The 13,940-nt window shown below is 42.4% G+C and overlaps 1 protein-coding gene across 1 annotated transcript in view; it reads right to left on the bottom strand.

The window, feature by feature from the left end:
- Positions 1 to 13,940, bottom strand: part of LOC143995984 (putative acyl-CoA dehydrogenase 6) — a 179,638-nt gene that overhangs the window by 54,892 nt on the left and 110,806 nt on the right. Inside the window, exon 6 of the mRNA XM_077490774.1 lies at positions 10,891 to 10,997. Within this exon, the coding sequence (XP_077346900.1) occupies positions 10,891 to 10,997 (107 nt within the window). The remainder of the gene's footprint in view (positions 1 to 10,890; positions 10,998 to 13,940) is intronic.

The following is a 13,940-nucleotide window of genomic DNA, read 5'->3' on the forward strand; positions in this document are numbered from 1 at the left end:
CCTCCTGGCAATCTAAGCCCGCGCTTGTAGCCGTCTTTCGGCTATAACGTGGGCATCAAGTGGTTAAAAAAATATACATAATGTTTGGGGGTTCCGAGTCATTTTCTAGCAAAAAAAAAGATGTTTTTTACACGTAGGAGAGGAATGCCAGAATTGGCCTGAACTGGAAGTGGTTAAATGATTCTTCTGACCAGTGAAATTATATTAATACCCAGGCATGTGATGCGCCTAAACGCTTTTACAAGCATCGAGCATTTTTTCTTCCAAAACGCTGCTGCCAGGAGGAAAGGCGTCTGGGCCAAATGTCTGGTGTGCAAGAGGCCCGGAAACAACTCAGCAGTGGCAGTTGCACTAATATTCCCGTCCTCCAGGTGTCTCGAGACTGAACATTTTATTATGTCTGCAAAGTTTTACTTCCATCTAAGACACACAAATATGTCATTTCATAGACTGATCTCCTGCTATTTCATGTTTTAATATAGAGACTGTCTTTATTATCTTGATGCATATTATCATTATATAGTAATATTCAGCATTGTTGTCATTTTATAGATTTTTTTTTACATTTTATAGTTCTAATTTAGAAGGTTAGGATGAGCTCCAAGGTTATGTTTGGCACAATTGGGAAATAATTTTTGGAATTTGTAGAATGGTTGGCATTTTGTTGGTTGGATAGCTGGGAGTGCAATAAAATATCAAAATGACGTCCTCTTCTGCCAAGCAAAGACCTCCAAGATGTCAGCAAAAAAGAATAGAACTATAGTGTATGCATAGATGTGTGCAGAGGGTGTGCTAGGTGTGCCTGGGCCCACCCTAATCACCCTGTGCTGTGCCGATTCCCCCTACTGCCCTGGCTTCTCCCCAGTCACGTCACATTCTCCTCGTCACGTCACATTCGGCTACAAATCACATTTTGTTACCCGCTGGAGCGTGCATGCGCGACACCGCCATGTGCGTTCAAACACAGGGCCCGCTCGCCATGCTTTGGTCACAGCCTCGCTTCGCTCGCCATGCTTCAGGCACGGCCTCACTTCCCTCGCCAAGTATCGGGTATGGCATCGCTTCACTTGCCAGGCTTCGGGCACAGCCTCGCTTCGCTCGCTACGCTTCGGGTACGGCCTCGCTTCGCTTGCCATGCTTCGGGCACAGCCTCGCTACGCTTCGGGTATGGCCTCGCTTCGCTTGCCAGGCTTCGGGCACGGCCTCGCTTCGCTTGCCAGGCTTCGGGCACAGCCTCGCTTCGCTCGCCACGCTTTGGGCATGGCCTCTCTTCGCTCGCCATGCTTTGGGCACGGCCTCGCTTCGCTCGCCATGCTTTGGGCACAGCCTCGCTTCGCTCGCCATGCTTTGGGCACAGCCTCGCTTCGCTCACCACGCTTTGGGCATGGCCTCGCTTCGCTTGGCATAATTATGATCTAACTCTATGTCCACTTGGATGGTGGGTCTTGAACTTGGGCTCAGGGGTGGAACACATATGGCAGCATCGCACATGCGGAGTCCAGTGGGTAGCCAAATGTGATAGGTCGCCATATGTGACGAAACATCCCCAACCACAGCAGTGCTTTTGGCTTTTCTCCTCTCCGTACGGCTGCTGTGTGGTGGTGGGGGGGATGTCTCAAGGTGGAGAGTGGGGGAAGGGGCAGTGCAGCTGAGGCTGCAGAAAAAGGTACGTGTGTTTGAGCTTTGGGCTACACTCCCTAACGGAATAAGCTGCAGACACCTATGAGTGTATGGAAAGCCATAGTTCAAAAATGATAGTGTTATAGTGTAAGCTGCTTATTTTGTTGACTTTAATTTATTTTAACCTTAAACCAGAGTTGGGCTTTAAAAATATTATATAGTTCTTCTTTAAAACCACTTGTTATATGTACTGCGGCGGGGCGGCTACGACAGGCACCACAACCTACCTGTAAGTCGGGGCTTTCTTTCAGGTCCACTCACACATGTGCAAACCAGGAAGCCTGAGCTGTCATTCGCTGCAGCACAAGATGACCAGTGGGTCCTGGCCAATCATTAATGGCCGGGACCTGCTGATTGGCTGAGCAGATGACAGAAGAGGGTGCGGTGTATGTAAACAACACAGAGCTCTCTACAGACAGCAGTGATGTGCCATATTTTTAAAAACCAGCACACTGCTTAGTAATCACTGTATTAGTGTCACTGGTGATCACACCTCCCAACTTTTTGAGATAGGAATGAGGGACACCTATTAGAAAAAGGAAGTAGGCATAGGACACACCCCCTGCCATGTCCCCTTAAAGGAGAATTGTACAAAAAAATCATTGCTTAACCGCTTGCCGACCGCCTCACGCCGATATACGTCAGTAGAAGGGCTCGTACAGGCAAACTAACATACCTGTATGTGGCCCTTTAAGAGGGCCCATAGCAAGCTCCATGAGTTGGGTCGCGGGTCCCACGGACTCAATCGCTGCGTGGATACCTGTGATCGCCTCGGGGGGGGGGGGGAGAACGGGGAGATGCTAATGTAAACCAGTATCTCCCCGTTCTGCCTAGTGACAGTGTCACTGATCTCTGCTCCCTGTGATCGGGAGCGGTGATCAGTGACAGTTAGAAACACTCCCCAGGACACTTAACCCCCACACTGCCACCTAGTGGTTAACCCCTTCACTGCCAATGTCATTTACACAGGAATTGGTGCATTTGTATAGCACTGATTGCTGTATAAATGACAATGGTTACAAAAACGTGTCATAAATGTCCAATGTGTCTGCCATAATGTCGCAGTCATGATAAAAATCGCTAATCACCGCCATTACTAGCAAAATAAAAATGTATAAAATTAATAAAAATGCCATAAAACGATACCTTATTTTTGGAAATGCTATAACTTTTGCGTAAGCTAATCAATAAATGCATATTGCGATTTTTTTGTACTAAAAATATGTAGAAGAATACGTATCGGCCTAAACTGAGGAAAAAAAAAATATTTTTTATATATATTTGGGGGATATTTATTATAGCAAAATTGCCACTCTTTTTTGTTTATAGCACAAAAAAATTAAAACCACAGAGATGATCAAATACCACCAAAAGAAAGCTCTATTTGTGGGAAAAAAAAGGACGTAAATTTTGTCTGGGAGCCACGTCACACGACTGCGCAATTGTCAGTTAAAACGACGCAATGCCAAATCGCAAAAAGTGCTCTGGTCAGGAAGGGGGTAAATCCTTCCGGGGCTGAAGTGGTTAAACCCACTTCTATTCCTTTATACTGGCTTTTAGAATTTACAGATGCAGCAATTAAGACATTGGATGAAAGGTTTAGCAGTGTAAAATACTTTTTGATAGATAAAAAGTGCATTTTATATACAATTATATAGATCAGACCAAAATGAGGGACAAATGAGGAGGAATGAGGGACAGAGGGACGTTGCTCCAAATCAGGGACAGTCCCCAGAAATCAGGGACAGTCCCCGGATATCAGGGACAGTTTAATTGCAATATGACTTGTGTCGCAATTATTTATGCTATATTATTCATTTTTTATTTTTTTTTATTTTTTTCCATGAAAGTGGAGTTACCCATTTAGTGGCGGTCCTTGGTTTGAATTCCTACCGGGACACTACCTGCATGGAGTTTGCATGTGTGTGACCTGTGCTTGCGTAGGTTTTCTCCCTCGCTCCAAAAGACATGCTGGTAGGTTAACCACTTGCTTACTGGGCACTTAAACCCCCCTCAGTCCCAGACCAATTTTCAGCTTTCAGCGCTGATGCACTTTGAATGACAATTGCGCGGGCATACAACACTGTACCCAAATTAAATTTTTATCATTTTTTTCCCACAAATAGAGCTTTCTTTTGGTGGTATTTAGTTACAGCTCGGAGTTTTATTTTTTGCTAAACAAACAAAAAAAGATGCAAAAAAAAAAAATCATGTTTAATAGTTTGTTATAAAATTTTGCGGGTCATTTTTCTCCTTCATTGAAGTGCGCTGATGAGGCGGCACTGATAGGCTGCACTGGTGGGCACGGATGGGCTGCATTGGTGGGCACTGATAGGCTGCACTGGTGGGCACTGATAGGCTGCACTGGTGGGCACTGATAGGCATAGTTAAGGCGGCACAAATAGGCACAGATAAGGTGGCACCGATGGGCACAGATAAGGCGGCACTGATGGGCAAAGATGGGCACAGATAAGATGGCACGGATGGGTGGCACGGATGGGTGGCACGGATGGGCACTGATAGGTACCACTGATAGATGGGACTGATAGGCACTGATAGGTGGCACTGATAGGTGGCTCTGATAGGTGGCACTACTGGGCACTGATGGGCAGCACTGCTGGGCACTGGTAGATGACACTGATGGGCACGGATATGTGGCACTGGGGTGCAGCACCTTTGTTGAGGCAGATTGTGGGTACTACTGGGTGGCACTGTGGGCACTGCTGGGTGGCACTGCTGGGTGGCACTGACGGGGGGCACTTACTTTTTATTAATGTGGCACTGGCAGGGGGCAGGTGGGCACTAGCAGGGCTGGCCGTGATCGGGACTTATGTCCCGATCACGGCCGCCGGTGATCGGCTTTTTTTTTTTCTCCTCGCGCTGACAGCGCGAGGAGGAATAATAGCCGATTACCGGCTCCGTTATATCACATGATCAGCTGTCATTGGCTGACAGCTGATCACGTGATAAGGGGTCGGGATCGACCCCTTGCACCAATCGGTGATCAGACGAGTCTCATAGACTCGCCGATCACAGAGCGCGCCGCGCGCGCCCCTCAGGGGGCGCGCAGGCCGCTCGTGCACGGGACTATGTCAATAGACGTAGTCCCGGAAAAGGAGATCCGCGCTGTAGCTGTCATTCGGCTATAGCGCGGGTCTCAAGTGGTTAGTTGGCTCCTGTCCAAACTGGCCCTAGAATGTGTATGTATGAATGTGAGAGATAGGGACCTTACATTGTAAGTTCCTTCATTAACGGACCTCCAGCTGTTGCTAAACTACAAGTCCCATCATGCCTCTGCCTCTGGGTGTCATGCTTGTGGCTCTCAGAGTCTTGCTATGCCTCATGGGAACTGTAGTTCTGCAACAGCTCCGCTAATTGCATATCCCTGCTATAGTGCATACTAAATAAATTTGCTGTGTGTCTCTAAAGTGTTTGGGTTTGACTTGAAGAAAAAGCCGCAACCCTAACAATGATCAGATGAATTTGATCAAACTCAGCTATTCTAGAGCTAGTATGTAGCTGAAAAAATAGTTTTTTTTTGCATTTTAGGGAGTAATTTAAAGAAATGTGTTACAACTTGACTTATGGAGCTAATATTGTAGAGATTTCTACATGGACAACAACATTTGGAACAATTTTTTTTTTTTTTACTCTGTCTGCATTGTTGCCATATAATCTGCCACTTCCGGGCCACGGCCATTTATGTCATATCCCCTGGTGCTTGTGTTCCTGGCAGATGTGTGCCATCATTTCCCTTGAGTCAGTGGGCAGCGCCGAAGGACAGCATTGCGTTCTTTCAAAGCAGGAAATTGCACAATCAAAAGGTGTATGACACTGCCAGCACTACGCCCAACTTACAATGCGCATGCACGAGTTTGGGTGGATCACACTGTCAGCGCTACACCTGGCTTACAATGCGCATGCGTGAAATTGGGAGGTGCATGCTGGGTAGCCAGCATGCACCTTATTCCGGAAGAGAGTCCTAGTGGGCTTTACATGCTCACAATCAAAATGGAATCACGCAGGAAGACAAAAATAAGGCAAGTAAATTATCTTTTTTTTTTTACTGGGAACAGGATTGTAATAAATACATGCGTTAATGTATATTATCGTATACAAGCAGAGGGGATGCCAAAAATAAAAATAAAATATGTGGGTGAAACTCCACTTTAAATGCTCAGCCATGTAGGTGTTACCTCCTCTTTTACTCTTTCCTATTTTAATTAACTTACAGGGACAAATCAGCTGTCAAATGATTTTACATGGCTGACAATTCAAGAACGTATGGCTTTGTTGTTATTACAACATATATATTTGATGTACATCATCTAATCCTACATTCTGAACAAAAACACTCTGGATCATCCTCTCGTCAATTTGCATGTAAATTACTTTCAAATGTACAAGCAGAGACTGGCACAGGGAATGACAGGGCTTAATTAAAATATGTTTCTACCTGGCACTCAAAACCCACTCCTTATTAATGATGAATTGTGACACTTAATAAAAAAAAGAATCAACTTATTCACAGCAAATGTCTTTTTAAAAGCTTGTTCAAATGATATTTAATGTTGGAGTGTGCTTTACGGATGATTGACTATTATCAGAGATTCAGGAAGATTACAATAAATGGCCACTAGGGAACCTAAATTACCTGCAAATGTTCAATCTATCAGAAACTGGTGGAGATAATGGGACCAAGCTGATGTACCTTAAAAAAAGAATGCTAAATTAACTTGTTCTTTGAGAGAAGACTGGTCACATCTGTAACATATTTGAGATGGTAGATGGCAGTGGATCCCTACCATCCTATAATGTGGAGATAGTGTAAGTTGTCTGCATATGGAGTTGGGTGTTTCTGCACACAAGGGTTTCCATGTTTGCCTTGGGCTATGGTAGAAATTAGTGAATCTAGTAGTGAAGTATATCAAAGTCCAGATTCAACTTTATTATGATGTAGAAGCTATACATAAAACCAATGCGTTTCAAGGTCTAAGCCCTGTCCTCCTTATTAGGGCTGGAAAGCATGTAAACAGGTTTGTGGACTAATGAGTGAATAAGTTCTTAGGTAAAGTGTTGGTTGGCCCAAGCTTGCCAGCAGCTGGTTGTAGTGGCCTACCAAATCCACAATGCTCTCCCTCCCTGAGCTGAGATGTTGTATGGAGCTGTGTTCAGGGGAGCTAAAAAAGGCAAAAGAGCCCCATATTTATTACTTTATATGTAGCCTGACTGCATTACAGTAATAAATCTACAGGGTTCCTGTGACAGACCTAGCTGGGACCGAGGTTCTTGGAGGGGACTGAATGCGAGCCTCTTGCCTTGTGATTATGGGCCCTCGCATTTGGGGGAATGGTGCTCTTTGTGAGCTGTATGCCTGGGGACCCCTGAGGTGGTGTTACTTGGATTCAGGTGAAGGTTTGGATGTTCCAGACTGCAGGAAGTATCCCACTGCTGCCACCAATGTGACAGAACCGATCCCACACTCCGATTGAGTGCTTCCGTCTATATATACCGCTTCCTAAATCCTGGAACACAAGTCCAATGGATCTGGCTATAGGAACCTCCAAGAACTAGACGACACCAGTCTTAGAGGACATCAGGAATGACCTTTATTTGAGATCTCACACAAAATATATACAGCGGGGTGACTAAAACCTAACCTAATTAGCATGAGCCAATTATCTAAATCAACACTCAGACTAATTGACTGAGGGATAAGACTTTTTGGCTCCTAGCTCACTAACAATTCAATTGCAGGTTAATTAGCTGTCATGGTTATGCAATAGAGTTCGTCTGCTTACCTGTCTCCATGTGTTCATTTCTAGAGACCAGCCGACCCTCACCTGACTGCTTTTATAATCCATCCTCTGGCATGGCTCCACCCTAGCTCCTATCAGAGAACTCTATATTAACCTGTGCACTGCAGGCCAATCCTGCTGATCAACCTTTGTGTGTTAGCTTGGTCTTGTCAGACCACAGCACATGGTTCTAGTAATCCATGTCCTTAGTATGCTTGTCTTCCGCAAACTGTTAGGAGGCTTTTTTGTACATCATCTTCAGAAGAGGCTTCTTTCTGGGACAACAGTCAAGCAGACCAATTGGATGCAGTGTGTGGTGTATGGTCTGAGGACTGACAGACTGGCCCCCCACCACTTCAACCTCTGCAGAAATGCTGGCAGCACTCATATGTCTATTTCCCAAAGACAACCTCTGGATATGACATTGAGCACATGCACTCAACTTCTTTGGTTGACCATGGCGAGGAATGTTCTGAGTGGAACCTGTCCTGTTAAACCACTGTATGTTCTTGGCCACTGTGTTGCAGCTCAGTTTCAGGGTCTTGGTAATCTTCTTATAGCCTAGGCCATCTTTATGTAGAGCAACAATTATTTTTTTCAGATCCTCAGAGAGTTCTTTGCCATGAGGTGCCATGTTGAACTTCCAGTGTGAGAGAGTGAGAGAGCGATAACACCAAATTTAACACACCTGCTCCCCATTCACATCTGAGTCCTTGTAACACTAACGAGTCACATGACATCGGGGAGGGAAAATGGCTAACTGGGCCCAATTTGGACATTTTCACCTAGGAGTGTACTCCCTTATGTTGCCAACATTTTAGACATTAATGGCTGTGTGTTGAATTATTTTGAGGGGACAGCAAATTTACACTGTTATAAAAGCTGTACACTCACTACATTGTAGCAAAGTGTAATTTCTTCAGTGTTGTCACGTGAAAAGATATAATAAAATATTTACAAAAATGTGACGGGTGTACTCACTTGTGTGGGATACTGTATATGTATATAGATTAAATTCATTCTTAACTTTGTTTATACCTTTTTGTATTGGCTGTATATGTAGGGCAACACTTTGAATTTATGTCTTTGAATGTAGGGTACTATCCTTTATTGTATTTGCAGCTGATTCCTCTTTTACTTTATTCTTTATGCTATTGTTGTGTAATATTCATCTTCAATCTGGAGTGGTTATTTATCACAACACCCTTCATTTATACTGTATTAAAACAAAGTGCAGTGCTAAGGTTAGCAGTCTTGTGCCATTCTTGGAGTCAGCAAAGGACTACCCTGGGCTTTAAGGCATATGGAAAACTTACGTGCAAAAAGCACAACATACAGCACTAGGATGAAGAGGGGTGACTAGGAGCCGAGGATGACGTTGAGCTTTAACACACAATTTAGTTCACTGTATGCAAGTACAACACTTAGAAATGTGCAGTAATCAGCACTGGCCTTTGTCAATTATTCTTAGCCTAATGTAATTGTTGCAGGATATATAATTAATTATATAATAGTGCCCTTTCTGTGGTTATGCCCCACTACTCTTAATTATAAATATAAAAAAAATGTAAATTAACAACAAGATGTGGGAAACCAGAAGATCAGCAGAATTTCCCCTGACATTGCAGTCTATGTACTGTAAATGTCAGCAGTAAATTACTCAATGACACATTAAAGTGACGGTTTATGACAGTTGGATATAGACAGCATTGTGTTCTGGATGTCCTCTAGCACAACATGTATGCTACCTCATAGAAAAAACACAATAGAAGAATGCGTTCCCTTTGCTTTTGAAAATGTTAAGAAGAACATAAAAGAAAGAGTCCCATTTCTGAGATTTTTGTCAGTAATTTAGCTATAGATCAGTAATATACAGTAACTGTGCATTTACCCGAGGCATCACTGAAAAATGCAGCTTTTCCATTTTAAGGGGACTAATAAAATCACTTTGATGCAGCCTATCCATCCACTAGAGACCAGAGTCATCATTGGGAGCATAGCCTATCCATTTACAGGAAATTGATGACATTATTGAGACTGCAGCCTATCCATTTACAGGAAATTGGTGACATCACTGAGAATGCAGCCTATCCATTTACAGGAAATTGGTGACATCACTGAGAATGCAGCCTATCCATTTACAGGAAATTGGTGACATCACTGAGAATGCAGCCTATTCATTTACAGGTGCCGTGACGAGGCCTTGCAGCTTTCACATGCATTTGCAAATGTTTGCAGATGGTTAGACGGGTTAATTTGGTTGGTCAGCAGACTGGTTGGTGAGTTGAGCTATAGAATTGTCTTTGTCTTATATGTATATGCCCTCCATGGGCTCCTCACTGTGAAGGCCAGTTATGGGTGTTGGCAGTGGCCAGTTTTTTGTTACTGTTTGTATATATACGGTCCGGGACACACTGGGCACCTTTGCTGCCATTGTGCTCTTGCTGGGTGTCCACTGTGCTCCTGTTCCTTTAAGGGGGCTTGGGCAGCCTCCAGGCTCACCTGTCCCACATCTATCCATTCCATGTATGTGCTTCCACTGTGGAGACACTTATAAATTTGTAGTGTTGGAACTACAAGCAACACAGGGTACCGTGACGAGGCCTTGCAGCTTTCACATGCGTTTACAAATGTGTGCTAACTAAACCCCTGCTTTTAACAGACGGTTAGACAGGTTAATTTGGTTGGTCAGCAGACTGGTTGGTGAGTTGAGCTATGGAATTGACTTTGTTTTACAGAAAATTGGTGACATCATTGAGAATGCCGCCTATCCATTTACAGGAAATTGGTGACATCACTGTGAATGCAGCCTAATCCATTTACAGCAAATTGGTGACATCACTGAGAATGAAGCCTATCCATTTACTAGAAAACAGTGACATTAGTATGAATACAGCCAGTACATTCAGTAGAGACTGGTGGACACCGAGAAAGCAGGTTATCCATTGACCCGAAATCAGTGACATTATTGATAATGCAGTTTATCCAATCACAGGAGACTGGTGACATCACTGAGGATGCAGCCTATCCATTCACTAGAGCAGTGTTTCTCAACTTTTTTTCAGTCAAGACACCATTTAAAATTCTGCACAATCTCAAGGCACCCATTGTAAAAATATAACATATAAAAAATTTTTTTTCATAGTGCAGCAGAATTAACACACATAGGATGCCCAACATTAGAGGCGATTTATTCTTACAAAGCAAATACGTGTTTGCACACTGGTACTGGCTAGTAACTAGGGACTGGTGACTGAGCATGTGTAGAAATCTATCAAAAGCAAGGACTAAACTAACTGTAAGACTTTCTTATGGTTATCCAAGCAAATGGCTTCTTCTAGTGGTATGTCGGCAACAAGTACCCTTTTATGTCTAATGCAATTCACAAGTTCAGACCCTCAGTATCACTTACTTGCCACATCAGACCCAGCTCCAGCTTCACTGACCCCCAGGCATGCCACGACATCTCCGGCTATGGTCGGTGCCAGGAACTGGTGTTTCAGCTCGTCACTGCCAAATCTGTGACAGAAGAAGGAAAATCAGCTTTGTCAAGGCATGTATATATACATACTGTAGTCCATTTACTAGGACTGAGCGCACACACCAAATGTCAGAAACGTCCAAATTAACAACATTTGGGACATAATGGGTAGAATTTATTAAAACTGGAGCAGCCAGAGTTTGAAGCACCATATGTGTCAACCAATTGGCTTCTATCTTTAGCTTGTTCAGTTAAGTTTTGAAAATAAAAAATAGAAGCCGATTGTTTGCCTTGTACAACTGCTCCAGACTCTGGCTGCTCCAGTATTGATAAATTATTATCAATTATTGCTCCGGTATTGATAAATTCCCAGAAATGAAAGCAGATGCACACAAATGATAGTGACAGCAATAGGTAATGGCAGACAATCTTGGTCCCTCTTTATTGATAAGAATGTCTTCTTTTACACACACACACACACACACACACACACACACATTTCATTTTATTGTTTTTAATAGAGTAAAAAAAGTTCAAATACGAATATTAGGCTATTACAATACAATATCTTTGCATAGACAATGTATAGATCTTTAGGAAGGTAAGTACCAAGTGATACAGTTAAGAATCAAATATACAATATTTTTTCCATCTTCCTTGCTATTCACCAGTATATCACCATTTCAATAAGTATATGGGTAATGACATGGGTAATTATATGGGTAATGACATGAATTAGAAAATATGAAGTATTGAGAGTATAAAACAATATATATTTAGAGGGTCTGCTCCTTAGTGCCTTTAGGGGGTATAGCAATGAAAGGTACATAGTTCTTTTCCCAATGAGTTCTCTATGATATCCACTTCAAGGCATTCAGCAATATGTAAATGAAAATCTGTGTCTTTATTGCAGATATGTTATCACTACGCATGTAATCGCCAGATCGAAGCATAGTATGCGTGATGCCCTACCAATTTCAGAAGCATAGTTGATTCAGCTGAACCAGATATCTCAAAATCTATTATGCTTGTCCTTCTTTCAGTTTCCATTACCTTTTTTACTTCTGTTTTTCAGTCTAGAATGATTGGGCATGTTTCCTGAATGTAGGGATTAGAACAGTTTTTTACAACCTTGGGTTCCTCCCAAGGTTGTATAGGTATGTGCAGCATTTTGCATTAGGGTGTACACCTAAAACCAATATATTGGTACCAATCCCCTGTATTTTCCTTCTGTGGCAACTGAATTTCGGCAAAAGGGACAGGAGAAGCCTACTTTCAGCTGCTACAGGAGAAAAATACAGACCCGTTTCACTAAACTCCACCCCCGCAACTTCTCCAGGTCCTGTCCAGGTTCTGGGGATCGGCATGGAACAATCGAGATTAACTGTCACCTGCCCACGATCGAGAGGTAGATCGTGATTAATGGGTTGCCAATCCCAGGATTAGAGTGTGCCCAGGCACACCTGGCTTAGTTACAACAGCCCATCCAGTTCAACCTGTGTAGGTGTAGGTGTGTCAATGTCGATAAGTATTTCCAATATCCCTGTGTGTTGTGTTCTTTAAGATGCATGTCCAAGAGTCATTTCAAAATATCAGTACTCCCCACTGACACCACCAATTGTGGAAGAGAGTTCCACATCCTTATCACCCAGACAGTGAAATACCCCCTGTGCAGCTTAAGGTTAAACTGCTTCTCCTCCAATCATTGTGTGGCCCCGTGTCCTCTTACACTCCCTGAGACTAAATCGTCTTTTTTTTGGGATCACCATTGAGGTATTTGTAGATTAATATCATGTTCCCTCTTAAGCCTCGCTTCTACAATGAGAATAAGTTTAGTGCTTGTAGTTGTTCCTTGTAATTGAGATCCTCCAATCCCCTTATTAATGTTGTTGCCCTTCTTTGGACTCTCTCCAGCACATCCCTTCTGAGGACTGGTGACTAGAACTGGAGGGAATACTCCAGATGTGGCTGAACCAGAGTTTCATAAAGTGGCAGGATTATTGTTTTATCCCTGGAAAATATCCTCTTTTTTATGGATGGTAAAATTCTGCCGGATTTGCTTTGGTGGCTGCAGCTTGACATTGCATACTATTGCTCAGTCTGTCATCTACTAGGACCCCCAGTATATATATATATATATATATATATATATATATATATATATATATATATATATATATATATATATATATATATATATATATATTTTTTTTTTTTTTTTTTTAGCTTACCTGTTTGAGTAAGTTTTTTGCTTCTCCTTTTACTATTTAAACTTTTGGCTATTATGTTCTACATGTCCCCATGGTGACCCATATATGCGCTGTTGACCTCCCCCCGGTTTTTGGCTAAGTTGATCCCTGTCTCTGGTATTGATCTGCAATATATCATATGTTGACCTATACTGTTTATTACCTATTTTGTTAGGTGATTGATGTACATATTATTTTTGTATGATTAATTAACAATAATAATTTTCTTGTTTCTTGTTAGTCTACTAGTCACACAAACTTCTCGCTTAAAACACGCAAAACATGTAGAGCTTTCTCCTCCTCAAGCAGTACACCCAATACCGCGAGTAGAATAATCATATTTTGAAGATTATGTATTAAATGTTTATTATCTATTTTCAAAAGTGAAAATGTGGAATGGCGGTTTATATTGTATATTATGGAGTACATGAGTTCTGTTGTGATTAGATGTTTTTTTTTTTTTAAATCTCTGTTGTTTAGTACAATGGAAAATATGGTCTTTATAAAATGTTGATTTTTATTCTTATTTCATGAGTATTATTTTGCATATGGTGCCTAAAAAGTCCAGAAGCCCCACTTTTTGTTTTTTCTGTATATACTAATTTGGGACGTGGCACGTTAATATACTCCAATGTATCCACAGCACCACTCTGTATGAGATACATACTTTAAATAGCATTCAATTGCATTTCCATGTTCTGTGTACTGTGGGAGACCAGATATACTGAATGC

Source organism: Lithobates pipiens, unplaced genomic scaffold (genome assembly GCF_037356315.1).
Source record: "Lithobates pipiens isolate NorthernLeopardFrog02 unplaced genomic scaffold, aLitPip1_a1.2 Scaffold_19, whole genome shotgun sequence".
NCBI lineage: Eukaryota > Metazoa > Chordata > Amphibia > Anura > Ranidae > Lithobates > Lithobates pipiens.